Below are 23870 nucleotides of genomic sequence, written 5' to 3' on the forward strand. Positions count from 1 at the left end.
ATTTGGGGTAATGTATTACCCCCTCATGGGAAAGATGAGTGTTAACATTCTAAATATTATAATTTTTTATTGAAATGTTTATAAACGGTTGTAAGATACATTTGCAATGATTTATTATACTAGTTTAAATTTAAATTTTTCCTCTGCATGGCTGATATTGAAACAAACCCATAATTTTATATTGGCTTCTAGTCATATTAGTATAGACAACGAAGAGTAACTGGATAGGATGGTATCGAACGTACCCATTCAAAGACTAACTAACTAACCATCAAGCTGTTTCGCCCCAGGGGTAGTAAGACAGTGTGGTAGATTGTTTACCTTTTGATGGGCGGTGTGCCCTGCACCGGCGAGGGCATGAGGTGGTCGGGGGGCCGGGGTAGGGGCAGAGGCGCCCCCGCCGGCTGCGTGTGCATCTTCTCCAGCGTGCTCTGCTCCTTGCGAGCAGCGGCACGCACGCGGCACTTCACTACCCCCGCTACCACCACCACGGCCGACACCACCACGGACACTACTATCACTATTATAAGGTAGTCGCCGTTCATGGGGGAACTGCCCACCTAGAAACACAGTCAAAGTAAAATAGGACGAGTCGACAAGCAATGTACGATTTATTGATTAATGGAAAGCATTATTTTCAAATACGGAAAAACTTCTAAAACCAAAAATTTCACCAGAGTTCCAGAACAATTCAATCAGTCATATTGGCAGCAAATCGCTTATCAATATCTTTTAATGCTGAAATTGAAAACTAACAACTAATAAAAGCTATTTGCTAAGCCTATATTTGATTGACAATCAATTCAATGATCAGCACCATTTTTACTTTTTAAAATTTGTGTGGATACCGATATTTGGCGCATTTCAGCATTTGATCAAATGGTGATCAGCTATCAAGTATAACGGTCACATTATTATTTTCTCAGCTGATGAAATGGGCCAAGAATCAATGTTTAAGAGGGACTGTTCAACTTTAAAAATTCTAAATGACGCTGATCGCCGAATTGATGATCATTTTATATTTGATAGAGTTTGCAACATCTCAACCATAGTGAAATGGAAATTACATCAGTAGAAAGTCATTTGATGCCAAAACGACTTGCTGGATTGTCTCAGTAGACTGACGATGTATTTAACGCATTCATAAAACCTATTGACATTTATATACATATTGTTTCGCAGCGCAATCACTAGTTTATGATGCACTTGGTGATCAGATATACACACGCAGTAAAGAATAAAATGAATAATTACTTTCCTGACAACTCAAATATAAAAAGTTACACAGCTTTTGACAGTTGAGTTTTCGCAAAAATAATTATTGTATAGTCATAAGATTTCCATGATCGCACTGTTCATTACAAATATCTGTTTCTATTAACTAATAGGTGGCTAGTAAATAAATAGAGATATTTGTAAGACATTCAATTAGTATTCGCCTTTAGTTTCATATATTATATCATTATTATAGCACAGTGCAATAATATACATGCTTTTCATACTTGAATATTTGAAAATGATAATACTTATATATTACATAATGACAGACGCGATATTACTGGTTGGTCAATTAAGGGTTAAGATTGAAATTAAAATAAGATATTTGTACACAGAAGGTTTATGAGACTAATTACTAATTTGATAAAATAGTAACAATTTTAGGAACTAAAACAAACCTGTATGCCTTCGTGGCTCTCGGGGTCGTTGGGGCCCGGCAGCCCGTCCTTGGACCTCTTAACTAAGAAGATTTTGGTTTCTCCTATGGCAGGCTGGAATATGGAAGCCGCCAACATAAATTTAAACATATCTTCTATTTCTTTAATATCACTGGTTACTTTTTTAGGGACGAAATATATAACTCCACTTTTAATATCTTCGTGGGTGAAAGAGTTCACTTCTCTTTCGCGCGCATTTCTGTGCTCCCCGGAGCTTCTAATTATCTTCTTTATTTTACCATATCTAGGTCGTTGTATAATGGTGTATATTGGATTACTTCCTGTGAGCTTTGCTAAAAGCGTAGCATCCAATGTACCCAAGGTAATTTTACTCTTATCCGAAGTGCCTACCTTTAAGTTGCCAATCGTCATGAATGGCTGAACTATTATAAATATTTCCACAGGAATCGATGTAGTCATTGGAGGAACTGATGCTATGATCTCAAAGCTGTCATTGGCAGTGGTCATATCATTTTGCATGTACATCACATTGTTGGTCTCCAGGTCCCGGTGGGTAAATGCTGATGTGGGATTATCTCTGACGTATACCATGCCATGGGATGGTTGCCTGGTTATATTGTAGTTCACCTTCCCTCTCCTCACATTCGTGGTGAGGTGAACTTGCTCCTTCGAGAGGGATACTACATTTGATCCTTGTTGCAAGTACACTGGGGCTCCACTACTAACATTAAGTACTATAGGCAATACTAAAATATTAAAGACTGTATACGTCGGCTTAAACTTTCCATCCCAAACTCTAAAATAAAACGTTGTGGTTTGTAACAGTCCAGAGTGCTCGTAGACTATTTTCCCTTTGTTGACATCTTCCTGACTGAACTTGTTTATTGAAGAAGCTTCATTGGCAGTGCCAACTTCAGGCAGAAACAGAATCCTCCCTTGATTCGGTCCGCTGATGACCTCGTACACTATATCTGTGGAAGGCGTGTCGAGATCTTCCGTCAACAGATCCTTTTGAGTGATGGTATAATTTTCTCCTTGGACGACAGATATTTGAGGAGTGTCAGTCAACAGCTTAAAAGGCTGATCATTAATGGGTATGATCCTGATTGGCAAGGATATGTTACACAACAGTACGTAATCTGGGATGAGGAATATAGATGCTTTTATAGAATCGTTGAAGGAATCTGAATGGTCATGGTGGTAAGACAGGGCACCATTCTGCAGTTGGCTCTGTGTGTAGCTGGCGATGTAGGGCTGCAGCGCCCCGTGGCGAGGCTGAAACATCTGAGCCTCCACCAAGGGTTGCCTCAGTCCTGCGTGTGCCTCCAGGAAGTTCACCACCCCGGTCAAGTTTAATCTCACATCAGTGTGTCCTCCTTCTTCCACCTCTAGTTTAGGAATATGAATGTATTTTGCCAATCCACCGGATGACACTGATATTTCTATATTAAATATCACACCGGTAACCGGTTTGGCTAAAGTTGCAATCACATCAAATTTGAAGGAATCATTTGTATATAGATCTGAAAATGGATGGGTGTGTTCATAATACACCACAGAATTATTTATATCTTTCTGAGTGAACTCTTTAATGGTTCTGTGATGATTGTCTCCTGTGTCTAAAAGTATCCGACCAAGGGTGGGTAGTGTCCGTACTTCATATCGTATTTCCCTATTCAGATCAGGGCACGTGCTAAACAAGATGTCACTTGTAATAGGTTTTTTCAACAAAGGGAAGACGTGGAGATTCTGTTTTCTAATAAGTTTTATTGGGACTGGACGAGTTGTGATGAGGAATGTTACTTTTGGTAAGACGTGGATACCATCGGAGATGTTGAAGATAATCCTTCCTTTCGTGCCATCTGAAATTTAAACATATATGAAATTAACTTGCTAGCTCAAACTCTTCACCACTTCATTGAATGTGAATGATTTAAAGAAATACTTACTTGTATGCATGAAGACTACTTCGCCTCTATCAATATGACCCTGCGTAAAGTGTCTGTGGGCGACATTTGTACTATTTTTTAAGGCAATATATCCACTACTCATTTCTAATACTGTAAATGTTACATTATCTAATGGTGTATCTGCATCAGCCACATCTGAAACAAAGCACAATTAGTGTTTTCAAAAGTTATAAAACAATAGATATTTGTATTCCTTTCTATAACACACAGAAGTCGGCTCCTAAAACCAATCTTAATTTGAAGTTTCATAACTTTTTAGGGTGAATTGCCTAATACAAAAAAAAAAAAAAAAGTTTCATAACGTAAATTGTAACCCAAACACATTCTGTAACTGTGAGGAGATGAAATCTGGAAAACTTATTAAGTATTTAGGTGTAACTATAGATTGTCAACTTAAATGGACCAGCCATATTGAAAAAAACTGTTAACACATTGAGATACCTAAAATATATTTTTAAAAGAATGAGTAATGTAGTAAATATAAAAACCATGAAACTAGTTTATGACTCACTAGTTCATTCATCTCTTTCCTATGGAATAATTGGCTGGGGCGGAACTTTCAACAATCATGTAAAACCACTAGAAATTGCCCAAAAATCAATTATTAAGATAATGTACCAAAAAACTAAATCCTATCCCTCTAAACAATTGTTCCAAGAAACTGAAATTTTAGACCTTAAGCAGACCTATAGTGCTCAATGTCTTAAATTTATTTATGCGCGACCAAACAACTTTATTAAAAATTCAAATCGTGCCAGCCAACGACATGGCGTTTGTGAATATGCTGTGCCTCACTTCAAAACCAGGTTGGCCCAAAGGCATATTAGTTTTATTGCTCCAAAAATGTATAATTCTTTATGTACAACCTTTAAAAGGGACACGTGTGTAAACCTTCAATCTTTTAAAAAGTACATCAAATCTTGGCTTAAAAACACTGAACTAGATATTTTTTTCTTATAAGTTTTAGCAAAGCTATCTGTAACATTTATATCCATGTAGAGATTATTTTTTATTATTTCACATACATAATAAACAGCGGATATATTTTATTGTTTGTAATGCTTTGTCTGCTAATTCACTTTTTAAGATGTCATCTTTAAAAACTAGTATTTACCTTATTTTTTGTGTTATTATAAAACTTTTGCATATTTCATGATTTAGTTTCTTGTATTGCATCTCTACAGTAACTCTTTTAAAATAACTTAAATTTATATTTGATATTGTATCTCCACTTAAACCATATAAATAAGATAAAAATACTTATAATACCCACACTCAGGCTACGCCTTCGTGGGATTTTTTTTTAATTATGTACATTTATTTCAATATTTTTTATACATCTTTCAATATTTTATGTAACCATGTATGTATGAAAAAAAATTCAATAATAAAAAAAATAAATAAATAAAAAATAAAAAAAAATAAAAAAATAGAACGTAAACACAAAAACATTTGAATACTTACAAAGTTCTCTTCTAGTAAATGTGAAGCGCCCCCCTTCAAAGGAACATAGCCCCGTATTGGCAATAATAATAGGGGGCTCGTCATTAACACTCATAATATTAACAATAACCCTAAACGGAACACTCTCCTTACTGGTTCCTGTGACTGCCACCAGTTCAAAGCTGTCGTAGCTTTCTTCAGAACCATTGTGTTCATACTGAAAGCAAAAGACAAAAACATTAGATAAATTACAATAAAGGCATACCACTAATAACACTCTTTCAACCTCTCCCTCTGTCTCATAAATAACACATACCTATTATTAGAAAGAGAGGTTACAACGGAACTCTCAGCGACAAGACCATAATGTTGCAATTAAATAAAGAGAAGTACTCACCTTGATACCGTCCACATCCAGTTCTTTCAGTGTAAATTTGTGAACAGGCTTTCCATTCCAGAGCTTTCCATACTTCGGTGGGACCTCTACACGGTATTCTACAATTTTTCCTTTATAGTAATCAGTCAGAACTACAAACTTATCAGATTTAAAGGACACATGACCGCCTTCCATGACCGTAATGTTCTTAGCTTGCAGGTACAAGAATTCCGGCACAATCACAATAGACAATTCCAGACCTTTGAGCCACACAATCCCGTTGGTGACGTCAATAGTGATTCTGTCACGGGTTTGGTTCACTCCGGACTGCACGTAGTTGAGCCTCTTGGCATTGATGATGGCTTGATCAAAGACCTTGGATGGTTTGGGTTCATCTTTGATATTTTCTGTTTCGATTGGGATGGGGGATGATACAACTTCAAGCCACCCATAGTGAGGACCATCCGTCACTTTGTATATTATGTTACTGGGTTCGATTTGTGGATGCATAACCTGAAATAAAAATTATTTATTACATACAATTTTTTAAATCCACAAAAAGAGACGTATTCCAATGTCTGTGTGTTGTGCAAAGGACTACAGCGTGTACACATTAGGATATTATAGGTATGTTTATACACAATCAATCTTTACCTCCAAACACTTCCTTGTTACGATAACACTAGTGGATTCCTCAACAACTAGCGCTCTGTTTGATAAAACCTTCAGAGGTTCCCAGTAGCTCGAGGGAAATATCCGGATTTGATAAACTCCCTCCCCATCTGTCTCTTCGCAGGTTACTTTAAACCTGAAATAAAACATTCATGACTTTAGACACATTATAGTTGTAAGTCACTAGTTATTAATCTTAGTTGTAAGCCCCTAGTAATAAAAACCTTAACCATAAGTTATTGGTTACACCTAGGGAATGCAATCCCGCAAGAAAATGTCAATCCAGGTATTTGCGGGACTGAACAATCTTAGTCCCGCTGGATCCAGGTATTTGCGGGATCCAGCAGAGTGGACTTAGAAATCTAATCAATCGTATAATAAAGACCTCGATCTACCAACCTTGTTTTGAGAGTTTTAAATGTATACCTACAGTAAAACAAGTTCTTTGGGACATTTTAAATGATTTATTAATAGGTATACCTTTAGTTAGACATAGGTAAAGTTTAAATCATAAATTGGCAAAGAATAAGATAAGACATAAATTTACATAACATACCCGCCTCGGAACAGACTTTGTCTAGTGAGATGGGTAAAAGAAATCTATGTACACAAATGAAAATAAAATAAACGCCCGGATTGCCGGCATTGAAACTGAAACTTAAATTTAAATAATAACGTTCACACGATAAACAATATTCTTGTACAATGAGCATCATAAGTTTAATTAAACATTATTTTGGAAATAGCTTCGTAAAAAAGATAAAGTATTAATTGTATCATCTGATAAACGGCTTCTGATATTGGACACAAGGTAGCCAGCGGCTGAAAAAGTTCCTTCAGCTTCCACGCTGGTTGGCACAATAGTAATTAGCGCATTGTAAGTGAATTGAAGGTATGTGCCTTTTAATCCACCGGACTCGAAGTAATTCAGAGTAAGTGAGGGTAAATCTGTAGTTGCTTTCTTTCAGCTTTAAAAGATCTTGAATAACCATCATTTTTAGTGTCTTGCCGTAATTCATAACCATTAATTTGATTGAATTAGACGATGTTGGTAAGTTAAAACCCCCGGCTTTAAAAAGATCTCGCAAATCCGACGAGGTACAGAAAACTCGGAATGGTAAACCATCTTTAGACACCATTCGTGATACCCTCTTTTCGACGGTATTGTTTTCGCTTGAAAAATGGTCAGTGATTTTATTTGTTGATGGTTGAGGTTTACAATGAGCCGATGTGGAAGAACTGGACGTTGATGCAGTTGTAGAAGCTTCTCTGTAATCCCGCCAGTCCAGCGGGATCCCGCAAAATTTTCGACCGAGATTAGTCCCGCAAAATGTCTGCGGGATCTCGGTATTTCGGGATCCCGGTATACCGGGATTGCATTCCCTAGTTACACCTGAAATCCTCAGCATTGCCCAGGCTTCACGCAGAGTTTTTTCAAATTTTATGTCTGCAGTAACCTTCATCTTGTTTTGAAGGTCAAGTGTGCAAAATTTCATCAACCTTTGAATAAAACTGTAGATTTGTATTCAAAACAAATCCACGCCAAACCCGCCACGAAGGGATAGATAAGGGATAGGTAAAATAAATTAAGTTGTAAAAGGCCAATTAGGAGATTTTCCCAATATGAATAAGGGTACATTACATAAAGTTTGTTTTCTAAATTTAGGATTAGCATATTTACCCAAATTGATCAAGAACTGATCCGATTTCTCGGTGTTTATAGGCAACCCTTCCGGCTGTGACATCTAGTAGGGTAAAGCTCGTGGCTCCTATAGCTCCCCCCACTTCCACTACACCCCTCGAAGGGCCACTCGACACCTCAAACCTGATATCCTCCTCTGCACAGTTCATATTTGTGTCCACCTGAAAATACAATCATAGTTGAAATAAATTGTATAGATAAATAAATATAATGAATTTAAAACTTGTAAAATAATAAACTCACTTGCAAATCGGTAGGTGACATAATTACAGTTTTCCCATTTTCTACGATAGAACCATTCGAAGGAAGTATTCTTATGAATGGCGGTGATGCTTGTATTTCCAATATGCCATTTGAGTCGTACATTCCATCAGATATCCAAAGGGAGACTTTTCCATACTCATCTCCTTGGTGTTTAAAAAGAACCCGGTTCTTATCCAAATCTTCTTGTGAAAATTGAGCAAAAGGTTCAAATTGGCTGTTGGCTCGGTAAATGCCTCCATTGGGAATGCTCCTGGCTGTGTATATGATATCAGATGGTTTGGTGTCAATATCAGCATCCATGTAGCGCAACTCTCGGCCTGTGATTAGTCTTGACCCTCCATGAACCACATGGAAGACCCCTTCTGATACACGAACAGGGCTATTGTCGTTCTTCAGAAGAATGTCGATGTGAAATACACCAACGTACTGGAAGTCCTCAGGTTCCGGACTCAACGCCATGAAGTGGAAAGAGTCGTGGCGACTCTCAGAGTCATCATGGCAGTAGTACACAAAGTCACTATTCAATTCTTGCGATGTGAAGTATGTAGCATTGTCTCTTACGACCTTCTGCAGTTCATCCACAACTTCTAATTTTCCATGTTTCGGCATGTGAGTGATGTTATAAATCAAGTTGGTGATGGATTCTGTTTTAAAGTTCAAATGAGTGCTCGGTATTACCATCCTCGAGCCTTCAATAACTTGTAGTCTTTCTAAAGTAGTGTGAATCTGAGACAATTGGTGGTCATTGGTAGGAGGGCCAGGGATGTGCCTGATAGACAACATTCCCGTTGCGTTTTCACATTCGGTTGCACTAACAATGAAGAAGAATTCATCCTGAACATGCGAATATGCTTTTCTGTGGAGTCTGTACCAGAACTGATCAGAGTCAACATGGCTTTGAGTGAATACATCGTGGGATTGAAGATGGTGCTTTCCAGTGGATAAATGAAGCATTCCGTATTTGGGTGGCCTTATGAGGGTGTACTGAATCCGTTCTCCCGGTAACATCAAGGGTCTGGTTTGGAACCGCAAATGGTGGGCCGTAATAAATGCTTCTCTACTATTGTTGAGTACCAGCTCGTTGTTAACAGTCTGATAGATTTCTAATTTAATAAAAGTCAGACGAAAGTCGTACAGGGTGTTGGTTCGAATGTCACCAACAGAAGCTTTGAACTGTAATAAAAAAACATGAATGTAAGTTTCACCATAGATTAAAACACAATTTAATATATTATACAAAGAGCAAAGCAAGATTGTTGTTACCTTGAATTCATCATGAACAGGTTGTCCAACCAAATGCATGTAACGGACTCTTCCGAAAGCAACCATCTGGCTTGAGAATGAATCGACATTTTGCCAAGTCCCGTCCAAGACTCTCAATCTTTCCACAACTCCAAACTGAGGAGGTTTGATGATATCATACCTACAAACAAAAAATAAGTGTGCTTAGAATAAAATGAATATGCACAGTAATAACCATGATTTGTAAACTCCATCGAATGAAAGAAATAGGATGGCCCAGATTATGTTATTTGCTTACCGGACTTCAACCGTTGTGTCATCTGAATTGGTTGCAAATGTCAAATTATCTGGGGTGATTAGAGCGTAGGAATTGTGCACCAAAGCCAGGCCTGTATTGTTGACAAGTCTAACTTGAAGCGGAACAATCGCTATTCTCAGAGTTGACGGGCCGCTTGTTTCAATCCCATCAGAAACCTGAAAGGAAAACACATTACATAATAGCAGTTTGCAAATGAAATCAATATAGACCGACTAAGTTTGTTATCTTTTTGTAATCTAATTTATTGTATTTACCTGTAGTGACAAGCGTGCGGATGACTTGTTAGATGTTTTGTCGTTTCCCGTGAAGTGTACGTATGATATCAGACCAGAATCTACATCTTGTTGTGTGAAGGAGTCCACAGGCTGCCCAGACATCTCTATATGACCACTTAAACCAAACATTTTTTCACTTCAGTCTATCATCAACTGTCCATAATGTGTGCAGAATAGACTGTTATACAGAATATACATTAAAGAACACAAGAAAACGCTTCATAATGGTTTCAATTAGCAATTCTTGTCAAAACTTAATATTAGGTACATTTCTTAACCTTTCATCTGCGCTATCCGGCAAATAAATAATCTTTAAATACCAGATAAGTTAATGGGCCCTTAAAGCAATTTATAGTTAACCTTATTCCCCCAGAGAAATGTGAAGAATTAAAAACTTTAACAAAATTAGGTGAAAACAGATCTTTGAGACAATACATGCATAGGCGAAGGACCATTAAATAGAGAAAACAGAATCCCACACCTTTGATAAAATGGGGTGTTATTTAATGGATGTAATTTTTCACTGTGGATTACGAGGCCCTAATTTTATAAATGAGGAAAGACAAATGGGTAAAAATCGGGTAATTTCACAAAAGTTGTCTTGCTGCATATACCAACTGGAATTATCTGATGAACTATCTGATATGAGTGCAGGTCTTACCTCATTGGTTCATTTTTCCCGTGGAGAACAGAGTAGAGCAAATCCACTGGCGGAGTGTCGGGATCTTCTGCTTTCAATATTTCTGATGTAATCACTTTACGTGTTCCCTGCAAAAGTATCATAAATATGAGCTCAATAATTACTTACAATTAATTACGTTACGATTGTACCCTGTGCTCAGAGATCAACACAAGCAAATTATAGAAACAATGTATCAAAAAATATGTAAACATTTTTAATGTATCAAATACGTCTGTCTCGACACAGGTTTATCCTAGTGAGACAGACATCGAAAAAAAAAAAACCTGTAAAAGAAACTTTATATTGATAATAAAAAAAAAAAAAATAAAAAAATCTGCAATCATTAAAATGATTGGGAAAAGAAACCACGATCAATTAAAATGACGATTATTGAATTTGGTTAGGCAAACTGTTATTTTCACAAATAATTATTATGTATTATTAAAATTGTGCGAAAATTTTTGCTTGTTACTGAAAATGATATTGTGATTAATTTTTAGGTTATCATGCCGAGTTCTCTCGGACGGCATTACAATGTCCATCATCAGGTGAGTAGATTGGCGTGAAGTGTATGTTTGTGTTTGCAGAAATGATATCTTGTTGCAAGAGTTAATCTTCTTAGGACCAGTATTTCACATTAATAATTTAGTGAAATTTATGTGGTTTTTGACGTTTAGTTTTGGTATAACTGTGAAGTACCAGATACCAAGAACTTTAAGCTTAACCCAGTAGTCCCTATTGATATTATTGTGGTTTTTTGTGGATTTAAAATGCGTCTGTAATAATTAACCCAAAAATAAATCTGAATAATAGTTTTGACATTAAAATTTCAAAACGTAATTAGTGTATAAATAGTCTAAATCAGTCATACTCAACCTGCGGCCCGCCGAGCTATTTTGTGCGGCCCTCAATACATTTAATATCAGGAACATGATTTACAAAATCTGGCATTCTATATCACGTTAATTTGAGATTAATTGCGACTTTGACGTACAGACATTGAAACCCGAAGAGGATAGTATAATATACTATCTATATAATATAATATGGTATAAGAGTGTTGCTACTGCACACCATAATTGCACACGCTAGATCTATCTCTAAAAAACAAAGATTTGACAGACAAATATGCGCGCAAATAATTTTGCTCGTGGCAACACATACATTTTTGACAGTTCCAAAGTTAAATGGTTACCAGTGTTACTACCAACGAAGGCGATGCATCGCCATTTAGGCTACTAAACATAACAAAATTCCGTAGCTACCCCCCCTCATGGATTTCGAAAAATTGTTGTGGGGAATTACATATGACGTTTTTGGCTGTGCGGAATTCTGTAACAACAGGGGGGGGGGCCCCCCCTAAATGGCAGTTTTTTTTTCACTAGTACGTAAACTAAAATTATCTTCGACTCCTGCAACTACTACTTGTTTATTTGTTCTTTTAATGACATCTAGATATTAAAATGTAAATCAAAACTATGTTTGGGGTGTTTAAACATCAGTCAAATTTAATTTTTTTACATTGAATGGAGTTTTTTGAATGTCGATTCTCGTTCTGTTTCAGCTTTTGATCAAATTGTGGTCAGCCATCAATGGTTAGTTGATCATCGATTTGATTTTAAGCCAAATGTGACAGACTTTGAGACACCTCAACCTAATGTCTATTTGTATGATGAACCTGTCACATTTGACACTGTCATAAAATCGGCTATTGACATTATTTTGAGTCAACCGCCGGTCGTCGACCCTAACGCTGACGGACCGAGAATTGGTGGTTAGTGAGTTTCAAAAGTCAGGATATATTAAGTTTTCAAAAATACCTTTCATCAAGAAATAAAAAAATTATAAATTGGATGAACTTACTTGTAATGCTAGCTCGGTTTAGAGTTAGCGTGCATGCCATAATCACACATGTTAAGGATACTATAGCACTGTTGGGGGCATGCCTGGGCAAAATAGAAAGAAAAAAAATCATATCAACAAAAAACGCTAAAAACTAAAATATTTTATATTATTATAAAATATTATTTTTTGTAAAACAAAATACATAAATTAATTACAAATAAATTAATATCAAGACTAAAAATGTAGTGATCTTTCATTGTTATAAAATTAAAAGATAATGTTATCATTAATAATAGCTACAATAAACTAAATTTTAAAGAAAAATTAGATATTTTATTTAAAATGCGGAACATGCTTTATGCAACAAAATGATAAAATTTAAGCCTAAACATCAAAAATACTGTGGTAAGTCTAAAAAATTAATTCCATTAACAACTATTATTTTTAAAAATCAAGTTAATGCTAAACATAAACTGGTCGCACTCCCGTAACTAGACTGCCGTAAGTCAAACAGAAATAACAACTTGGAAGTTTTGCATCTTCATTACATTTATGGATATATAATTCGGTGTGACTCACTTTAGCTGGGTTTTCTTTCAAAGGTATGTACTGCCAAAAGTAAGACTCAACCCATAACACCAGATTTTTGACTCACGGCAGTCTTCTTGCAGGAATACGAAATGTTAAAAAATATTTAAAATTATTTATTATAAGGTATTATTCATGTGTAACCTGGGTGAGCCTCAAAACCTTGCCGGGCAGAATGTTGAGGACGGGCGCGTCGTTTATTGGCGTGACATTGACGTGGAGGACAAAAGTGTTGCGACCCTGCAGGTAGCTGGGCAGTGTGAAGCGTGCATCGGGGATTAGTTCCATGTCCAGAACCAGGCGGTCTTGGTGGTTCTCCGATCCGTCATGCACGTAGCGAACCTAAGGAGTTCATGTGAATTTTGTAAATACGAGGACGAGTTTGGGGGAAATGCCAGATTGTGTGAAATGCCAATCTCAAAGCAGTTAGTTTTGGAAGGAAACAAACAAAACAGATAATTAAATTTTAATACATTCAGGATCCTTAAATCCACATATTTACAAGCAAACACTAAAGATGAGATCCCAATGTTTTTACATAGAGATACGGGGCTTGGCATATGTTATAATTATCAATAAGTTGACAATTTGTTTTGTATGTTTCTGTCATTAGTAAAAGTGACTTCAAATTCTGGCAGCCTGTTTGACACAAGTACAATTTTTAATGAACTAAAGAAGAAAATACATATTCAGAATGGAGGGCCTGTGAGATATCGAAAACATTTGCGAATACACAGATGTGTTTGGGTCTTCAAGTTACTTATCTCAGATCCCTTCACTTTTATAACAGAGCAATCCAATTGATAAAAAAATACCACACAAACCTTGTCTCTGGTCAGATCGAGCAGTGTAAACACCTGCCTCTTTCCCTCCCCCTCCACCAGCGATGCCTGTGAGCCGGGCGCCCTCTGCAGGTCGATGGCGATGCGCCCATGCTGGGGCGGCTGCACAATGTGGAGCAGCACGCCCGAGGGACGTACCCCATACTTGTGGTGGTCGAGCACCACGTCAATGTTCTGCGCCATCACCAGCGCCACTCCCCCCTCTTGTACTACCAGCGGGTAGAGCGAGATGAGCTCCAGCTGGTTTTGGAGCTTGGAGAACACCTGGAAATTAAATATGTCTTGTTAGATAAGACAAAGGGAATTAAAAAAAAAATGTTTAAAAATTAAAGTGGTTGCATAGAAGAGGTGTTTTGTAATAGACATTAATTTTTTGTTTAATTTTAAAAATTAAAGTGGTTGTGTGGAGGTTTTTGTAAAATGTGACCAGCAGAGATAAGCACTTTCAAAGTTAAGTAATGTGGATATGATCTAATAAAATTTGAAATGAACTTGTGGATAAGAAAATATATTTCATTGGTTAAAGCAGTACTTCTGTTTGATCAAACATGTCGATCCCCTTGTAATTACTTCCAACTCCATTTAGGATTTACGGGTTACGGCAGATCTACTTACAGTATCAAATATCTTACAAGCCTAATGCACTGGACCTTAGACTTGGTGCACTGAAAGTTTGCTGGGTTGGTGCAAAATAAAGTATGCAGAATCAATAAAGATATCACAAATTACCAGAGTGTAGTGGACAGATTGTAGGTTGGATCAGGCAAATTGAAAAGTTCTGCGATAACATCATAAAGCAACGGCTTCTTTAGTTGTCATTAGGCGTAGGTTTAGTAAAGTTCACATTTATAAAGGTGGTTTAGAATAAGTTGTTTATTTGTTATAAACCATGTTGGTGGTTTACCCACAAATATACACAATTTCATAAGTTCAAAAAAAGTTCTTTTTCAATTTAGTTTAATGAATTATATTTATTTACCTTATATTTTTCAGCATAATCAGGGTTAATGCACAGCGCCGCTTCACACTTGCACGTGAAGTGATCGACGCCGTGTTGTTGGCACGTGGCATGCGGAATGCAGGGCGGATTGGCCGGTGTGTCGTGACAGGGGTACGACCATACGCAGTTGGGTAGCACCCCCCTTGTCACCACGGCGGATGGCAGGCCGTACAGTTTGTCGTCTACCTCTATGCTACGGATGCAGCCCTGGAATAAGTATTTCACGTTTAGTCGGTTCGGTCTGAATGCAGTTTAGTTAGTTTTCCCCTCTGTCCCCTATGAGCCCCACACCAAATGAAAGAAGATTTTGGTGTTGTGATATTCTCGTGGAAGTGATAATTAATAGCCTCTGGTTAGGAAAAGTGTGGAAGATTTCAGAATATGACTTTTAATTCTAGTGCAAATTTGCATAGTTTTGACCACACAAAGCCAGCAAATTGCAGTTTTGTTCTAACAAACAATGGTGTATTTTACAAGCAAAAATGTCTTTAAATTCTCGTTAAAATGTTACTATGTATATCAACAACAACCTTTTGCTCGAAATGTGTTTGATGTTACCATTAACTATTTTAAAAAATGATTGATTTGACCTGACTAGAACAATTATGATACACATTCACTAAAAAGCAGAAGGATAATGTTTATTATATTACGGACTGTTCAGAATGCATAGGTACCATTATACTAGAATCAGCAGCTTTGATGCCCTTTATGAAGGCTCGCTGCCTTTTCTCTGGTTCGATGCCACCGAGGTAAAAAGAGTCAGAGAGGTCCAGATAACGAGCCCCAGTATTCTCCACACGGGTACTCATAGCTACTCCATCCACAGACAACTATAACAAAAGAAATACTTCATTATAAGGAGAAAAAAAGGTGTAATATGGAAAAAAAACTATAAAAGCTTGAGAAGTTGAATATAGCGTTATCACATACGGAAAATGAATTAACAAATAAAGAAACATAGATCCTGAAAGCAACAATTATGAAGGGAGATTTCAATACTTTCTTTCACACCATCACAACCTAATGGGAGCTTTGTAGTCATAAAACTGTCAAAGTATGAAGTTTATAGAAAAAAAAGTAACATTGAAAGAAAATATGAAAGTGGAACAGATAGTAAGTGACTGGAAGATTGGGGGCAATCCTCACATTAAACTACACCATGAACTGATGAATGTTAAGTGCCTTAAAATGATTATATTTTTAAAAAAAGCAGTTTCTTAACCTTTAACTATGGACGTCGGGTCTCAGAGGCCCAACCCTTTCTACAATTTCTCGGAATAAACACCTTCCCCGCGAGTGCCATCCCCGCGCGTCTCAGTAGCTTCAGTTTTAGTTGTATTATGACCAAGGAGGGAGAAGGTCGCGTCATCCGGCACTTATTACGTGAGTAATAATCATTTAAAATTTGATCAGGGCCTGGGAGACCCGTTGACTATAATTTCCATACAAATATACTCGGGCCTATGTGACCCGTCTACTATAATTTTCTTACATTTTAGTATTATAATCTTTTTTAATTTGTTCTAGATTTAAGTGGAGTAAATGCTTAGGTCTTGTTCAATCAGGAACAGGAAAAGAAAATAGAAAGAGGTGATTTTTTGAAAACTTTAGCGCGGTCTCTAGTCCTGCCACATGCTCAAAGACGAGTTTTATGCACAAAGTTGCCTAGAGAATTGAGGTTGACAATTACTTGAATATTAGGTGCAGATGTGCCCCCAGCGGCAATACAGGCTGAAGAAGTTGGTCCTAAAAATCGTAAAAGATGTAGATTTTGCCCATCAAAGCTCTCTAGAAAGACAACCCATGCCTGTATTAACTGCAAGAAGCCAGTTTGTCTTCAGTGTTCCAAGCCTCTATGTTCTGAGTGCCAGAGAATTTTTATTTTATTTCTTTCAGAAGTTTTTTTTGTGACTTTTTGTTACTGTTTCTTTTATTAGCTAGGAAAAATTATTGGTTTTGATTTTTGTAATACCTACTATAATTAAAGAGCCTTAATATGATCTCAAGTCAATTAAGACTGAAAACTGACTAGGTTTGTTAAATTTGGAGATAATTATTAAAATATGAATAAAAGTTGATTATTTTTATTACTGGATCTTTTATTTATAAATACGTTATACATATAAACTCCTTGCTAAAGTCAGATTGGTCCAGGTTTGAAAATTAGAAGAATTTTATGAAGGGGTCTGTGTGACCCGACGTCCATGGGAGTGTGATTTTTTTTTCACGTCCATAGTTAAAGGTTAATATTTATTATTTTCAGTAACTTTTTATTGTTCAATATTATGAATAAGTTGAAACACTCACAAGGTTTTTCGAGGGCCCGCAAAAATAAACTTATTTTATTGTAAAATCTTGTGTGTGGCTTCCAAATTAGCATGAAAGGCAGAATCTATGGCTTCAGTTGAATTAGAATTTAAAAAAGTTTTTTAAACTAATCTATGCGGATGTCTCGTGCGTGATTCATGAAGTTTCACTGAAACATATACATTGAGTCAAAATGTGCCGCCTGGTGGGATAGATTGCATTGGCTGAGCGTTCGAAATATTATGCTTCATTTGCTTATTTCATTGAGTTCTATTACATCGATTTTTTAGGGCTATTAGAGCCAAAATAGGCTATTTTTAACCTTTTCAATGCTGGCCTTATCAAGCAAACTTTCCCATTACGCGGCACGTTTTCTATCGAACACGTCACATACTTGCGACATCTGCGTACGGGGTTAACTACCGGTGGATAACATAATACGTTATATTATTACATAATAGCAGTTATACTGTAAGATCAAATAATTTTAAAAGCAATTAGTGAAAACTTCTTCGTAAAGTCAGTGGTTTAATCACATTAGTCTAGTTTTTCATATTTTCGCCAGTATTTTGACGTGTAAGTATGACAAAAATTCCGGTGTACCTCAATCAGGGAGGGGTTGAAGAGCAGGTGCAGCTTGTGCCATTGGCCATCGTTGACTCGCACCGTGTGCTTGATCTGTCCGCGTGCCATCTTCACGCGAATCATTCCCTCCAGCACCTCTACGGAGAGGTAGTCCTTGCTGCCGCCCCCATTGTACAGAACTATGCAGTCCGGCGATATTGTCTTCAGCTCTATTTGCCATCTGCAAAACGACAATGTTTGAGTTTGTGCAATCATTACTGTAATTTCATTTAACTACTACCTTTCAAACACCCAAGCCAATGAAAATACCGACATTTGACACATAAGTAACATCTAATGAATAATTTGCGCACTAAATAACAGGGCGTAGATTTGATAATATTGTTATGGTTTGGGAAATCTTGTCTGCCATATTTGTTCACTTGTCAACAGTCAGTGTGGGTGACGTTTTGCACAAAATCTCATCAACTGCTAAATTTAACATTTTTCTCAATAATGATCCTTTATCAATTTATTAAAGGAAATATTTGATGTAGTTAATAAAGCAAGTACATATAGTCCAAAGTATATTTTTTTTGGTACAAAATAACAAGGTTTTTAATCATTTTTCAATCCTTCTACAGATCAGCAAAGAAACCATTTTCTAGGACTTATTTTAGAAGCAATAATGATAAAAAATGGAGTGATTTTGAACCATTGTGTAAAATTATGGTATGAATATATAAGTATAACATAGCGGTAAATTAACCTGTACACTGAAACATTCTGCGTACCTAACAAGATTTATAAAAACTTCTTGAACTTCATCCTGTTCGGTTCAATTCACCCATGTGTGTATATATGGAGAATGACAGTCAAATACTTCATAACGATGGCCTAGAGCACACGTGTGTTAAGTGCAATTTGAAAATTCAAGTTATAAGAATACTCCAGGTTCATTATAAAAAGTATTATGTTGTAATTAATGTGAGTATCCACTTTTCATACATTCTAGATGAAATAAGTAATGCAAATTGCCAATAAAACATCTATTTACAAAGTAAGTATTCTTGTTATGCTTCTCAAAACAATGTAATTGTTTTCTTAAAACTTCACATAGAAGCCGGGCAATCAATAGTTAAGAAAAAAACATATTTTTAGAAAATCTCAAAAAAAAAAATACATGCCTTCCTCCTGCCCGAGAATTGATTTTGGGCAGTATAAGATAGGAGCCCTCTTCAATGAAGCTGATGGCTGCCGTGTAGTCTGCATCAAACTCTGGGGCGCAGTTCCAAGTCACTCCCTCCACCCTCACGGCACCAGTTCTACTGCGAGCCTTTTCGATGATCTTTACCCCATTGTATTGCACCTGTAGACAGACATTTTAAGAAGTTCGTTATTCAAGGCAAATATAACATAATACATACAATACTCTCACTAATTCGACACCCCAAAAACCAGGCAAGTATCCAATTAGTGAAAGCGGTGAATTTCAGGTGTACATACAAAAAAATTGTTTAAAAAGTAAAATATATATTTTGTAAAAACAAATAAACACTGCTATCGATCAAAGACTCCATTTTGAAAACAATTCAAACAACAAAACTTGGCAGAACGAAACTAACATTGAACATTTATTTATTTATTTTATTTAACGCCCAGAGGGCTTTTACATGTGGGTGGTACAAATTTAATGACAGTTTTGAAACATAAGAAAGAAAAGAAAGAAATAAAATTACATAAGTATATGCGAGAAACAAAATTAAAAATAACAAGAACATAAATTAAAAAATACAGCGATTTGACTGGTTTACAAAAATATAACTTCCATTTAGGAATAGTATTGAAATAGGTCTTTTACGTAATCAACAAAGTTCGCAAAGTTAATATTAAATATATCGACATCACCTAAGTATTGGTTTCCCATAGTGTGAAACCGTTGTATTGGAGAGTTCGCAATGTAATTGCGCTTATTTGTGTTGCAGTGGAATAGTGTATTTTGTTGTGTTGTTATTGTAGGTATTCGTAAGTTTATGAGTTGCAGAAGTTCGCAAAAGACGAATTTAGAGTTTAGAATCTTGAATAAAAAAGTTAAGTCGTTTATTTTACGCCTGTCTTCCAATGTGTGTATTTTTAGAGTGTTTAATAAGAAATGATATTGTAAGTGAAATAACGGCCATAAATAAATAATAAATAAATATTATAACATGAAATAACGGCCGATTACAGTAGTTGTCGGATAATCGAGTGGTAGAGAGAATACTGTACAGCGAAGCCAGAAGTAAAATAAAAGAGAAAAGAAAAGAATTTATTAAAAGCCATTGATCACATTGAGTGAATGTGAAGTATAAGTTTCTGTATTATGTTTGTAAATTTTCAACATGCATTATATTTGTTAAATCCTTATGGACGTAAAATAATAATACTTAATTACGGTAAGGAATATGAAACAAATCTAATGAAAATGGGAGAGAAGTTGGGGCATGCCATGTAAGCCTGGAACCACAAGGTCTCAAAGAATTAAATAAAGTGAGATTGTTTGTCAGGACATTGATGTCGTGTATGTTATTTTGTTGTACCTATTTTACAAAAAAGAATACATTTGGGAGACCAAATATCTACATAAAGTGAGATTGTTCATCAGGATACAGAAGTCTGGTAAGCTCCCATAAAGGAATTTATTTTACAAGACTTAAAATGTGAATATGCAGATTCTGGAGAACAAATAAACGAACATTAACTAACAAAAATTATTTTTGTATGAGCCATGGAAAAGGCTTAAAACTTACATCTTCCATGCAGCCCCTAAGGTTTTCCATGTGCCCGAGAAATAATTCAGAAAAGTCCCCTTGTCCACCAAGAAATATTCCATAGTGAATGTTCAGCTCAAAGAATCGACCGGGTAAACGTTTTTTCACAAAAGATTCATCAATCTGAAAGTATAAAAACAGGAAATATTGAAACAATTCTATGAGTATAGCAAAATGGGTCTTATTTTTTACAGATTTTGAAGATAAGCACATTGGAGGAATTGGAAAGTATATACATTTTGCATAATAAGTTGAAGTGAAAGAACAGTTTTCTTTTTAGGACTTTGAAGCATGGACAGTTTACCTTGATGGAGAGGTTGGCTTCTCTTCTGACGACGCTCAAGTGGTGCCACTTGGTGTCATTGAGGTACAGGCCTCGTGGTGAAGAGATCTCAGATTCACCAGCACCCAGATTAATATGTAGTTTCAGACGGCCACCTTCAAGACGAATCTAAAGAAAAGAAAGCAGTTAATGAAACATGTTCGCCGTTAAGGTGATTTTTTACAAAAACAGTGCTATACAAATTAACCAATTATTATAATAACTCAGTATTGTTACCTCACACATTCATGTCAATTCTTTCATTCAATATTGAATGGGTACCATATGTACATCCTTAGCATAAATATTGAAGGCAGAAGTTTGAAATGATTATCACATACTGGGTACAAGTGAAAAGAAACCAAATTATCATTTCAGAATATTGACAGCACAAGAAGGCAACAATAGTCTTGTTTGAAATAAAACAAGGCAACTCTGCTTCAAATTATTTAAAAAAAAAGGATTATAAACAAATATCCTCTCTTCTATCAAGCATTTTCTAAAATTGTCTCCCCTCTATTCAAAATCTCATATAATCTGTTTCATGGCATAATCTGCGATATTCAAATAATAAAGTAATCTTAGATACCAGATACTTGCAAGAAGACCCAACTTGATAAAGAACCCATTTCAAAATTAAATTTTACAAAAATATTTTATGTTTAAACCTGGACCATGGACAAAATAGTTTGTCATCTCCCCCCATGTTTCCCATCCAGGTATACCTGGATCATGGTCAAAATAATTTTAAATAAATCTTTCAAAATAATTGGACTCCTAATTTATTCAAACCAATTTATACATTTCAATTAGAAATTCGTTTCAATCAATTTGGAACATTTCGGAAAATTCAAATAGATAACTCAACAGAATAAATTTGAATTACTTATTTTAGTAATTTAACCTCTCAGACAAAGACTTTTATCTACTATGTGTTCCTTTGAGAACTGTCAAAACGTGATAATTTTTGTGTTATTTACGAGTTTTGCTAAAAGCTTCATAACTCAAGTTTTGGGAAACGTAGCCTCATTCTAAAAAATGTTTTGGAAAGATTATGAAATCAACTATCGCATTGTGTTGTAATACGTAAATATTTGCGTTTCTAAATATACATTTTATGAAAACGTCAAAAAAATGTAAAAATCGCTTACAATTATTTCAAAGCTTTGAAAAATGTACTTTTTTCTGAGTATCATAAAGAAATAACACTTTATATATTGAAGAAATATAATTAGAAACTATAAGTCACCTCAAAATATTAACCGTTCAAACTAAAATATTTTTAATAAATTATTTAGAAACGCAATAAATTATGAATGAACAAGATGACAGATTCAATCGGCTTAGATAATGCAACTCTACGTTCCATAGATATTCTTGAATACAGACGCGTAGCGTTATTCATTATCGATACTCTGTTTTTTAAATCATGGCAATCCGTATACTAGTGATGGAAATAAATCGATTTTTGTAAAATCTCGTGAGTTTACGTGAAAAGACGTTCTAATGTCTTGACCGCTATTATCATATTTACGTCTTTTGACGTTCTAATGTTCTGAGTGGATAAATAAATGTTTTTAAGCAGAAAATACTCATTAAGAAACATATAACTCAATTATGACCATTGCTTGTCAGCAATAAAAATGTAGGTATAGATATGAATGAAATATTACCATGCAGTAGTCTATCTTCCCGGCAGCCAGAAAAAGGAGAGCATCGGAGAGTTGTGTGCGGAACTTGAAACTCAAGTCGGTTGAGCCCTTGGCTTCTTGAAGAGGGTAGGTGATGTAGCTCGCCCCGTAGAATGATGCTGAAGCAACAGAATACAAAAATATTAATACTGAGAATGACATGAATTATATACAAGCAATGAATTATGATTTGTGGTGAGGGAATGAGCAGGAAGGATGGTGTGACACCAGATATAATGATTGTTAGAAACATTCATGCAGTCCGCAATCCAGAGGCAAATTTGTTTCGTCATATAAATAAGATCTGCTTTTTGATCTGTCTCTCGTATTAGGGTTTAAAGAATGCGTTAATGATGAATGTAATTATGTCTAAATTGTTTGAAAGACAGAGATCGAAAACGGTGTGCAGTATAGTTTGTGAAAGATAAATACTTGTAGCAGGTGGACGAGTTTGTGAATCTGGAAAGTATGTTAACGAGAGATGGAAAGGCTGATAGAGATATTGATAGAAGGGTAAATGCAGGAAGCTCCATTAATGGAGGACTGAACGCGGTTGGCACTAGTGATGCCGCCGGGTCTCATTTTCGGGAACCGGGTACCCGTTTGAGGAATCGGGCGGGTACGCGGGTTTTTAAACATTCAAAAACCCCGCCGATTTCTGTAGTGTGTATTTGAATTTTGCCGCCATGTATTGGAGGATGGGACCAACGGGTGAAACCAATCAGCTTTCGAACCGAGACACACCTCCTTACGACTGTTTCGATGAAATAAATACAAGACAGCTCGTTAATACCATTGTTTTATTGTGTCTACAGTTAAAATAAATATCAAGAGGTCGTAAATAAATATAACAGCATTCATCACGTAAACAATTAAACAATAAAATTACATGTCTTGAAATTAGAGCCGGTTCTTGTTGTCAGAACCGGGTCTCCTTCGGAGAACCGGGTCCTGTGGGAACCGGGTCGGAACCGGGTACCCGGCGGCATCACTAGTTGGCACTAACAATTTTTTTTCCAAAGAATTGAAACTAGCAGTCCACAATGAGTGCTGGTACCTACCCTGATGAATGGCAGAGAAAAATGGTACTGGCAGAGGAAGGATGAAAGTAGACTGAATGCTGCAGAAATGAGATCCTTTTACATGTGCATTGTGCATGGTAAAACTATGTACATAATATGATCTTCTGAGAAATGTGGATATTTGCAAATAATGCAAGACTGATTTAAGCGTAATGAGTAAGATTAAGAAAGGGACGCGTATAGATGGTTGGGTAA

The 23870-nt window shown here is 36.0% G+C and overlaps 1 protein-coding gene across 1 annotated transcript in view; it reads right to left on the reverse strand.

The window, feature by feature from the left end:
- kon (chondroitin sulfate proteoglycan 4-like protein) overlaps positions 1-23870 on the reverse strand; it is a 35030-nt gene that overhangs the window by 2302 nt on the left and 8858 nt on the right. The window contains exons 2-22 of the mRNA XM_089649806.1: positions 22576-22712; positions 20885-21031; positions 20560-20703; positions 18958-19139; positions 17810-18011; positions 15574-15729; positions 14876-15103; positions 13879-14160; positions 13199-13396; positions 10601-10707; positions 9919-10054; positions 9644-9819; positions 9367-9526; positions 8083-9276; positions 7819-8000; positions 6120-6273; positions 5487-5978; positions 5111-5306; positions 3626-3781; positions 1677-3538; positions 322-560 (exon numbers count right to left, since the gene is read on the reverse strand). Of these exons, the coding sequence (XP_089505932.1) occupies positions 322-560; positions 1677-3538; positions 3626-3781; positions 5111-5306; positions 5487-5978; positions 6120-6273; positions 7819-8000; positions 8083-9276; positions 9367-9526; positions 9644-9819; positions 9919-10054; positions 10601-10707; positions 13199-13396; positions 13879-14160; positions 14876-15103; positions 15574-15729; positions 17810-18011; positions 18958-19139; positions 20560-20703; positions 20885-21031; positions 22576-22712 (6730 nt within the window). The remainder of the gene's footprint in view (positions 1-321; positions 561-1676; positions 3539-3625; positions 3782-5110; positions 5307-5486; positions 5979-6119; positions 6274-7818; positions 8001-8082; positions 9277-9366; positions 9527-9643; positions 9820-9918; positions 10055-10600; positions 10708-13198; positions 13397-13878; positions 14161-14875; positions 15104-15573; positions 15730-17809; positions 18012-18957; positions 19140-20559; positions 20704-20884; positions 21032-22575; positions 22713-23870) is intronic.

This window comes from Hesperophylax consimilis, chromosome 31 (assembly GCF_061612785.1).
Source record: "Hesperophylax consimilis isolate HC1 chromosome 31, BYU_Hcon_1.0, whole genome shotgun sequence".
Classification (NCBI taxonomy): Eukaryota; Metazoa; Arthropoda; class Insecta; order Trichoptera; family Limnephilidae; genus Hesperophylax; species Hesperophylax consimilis.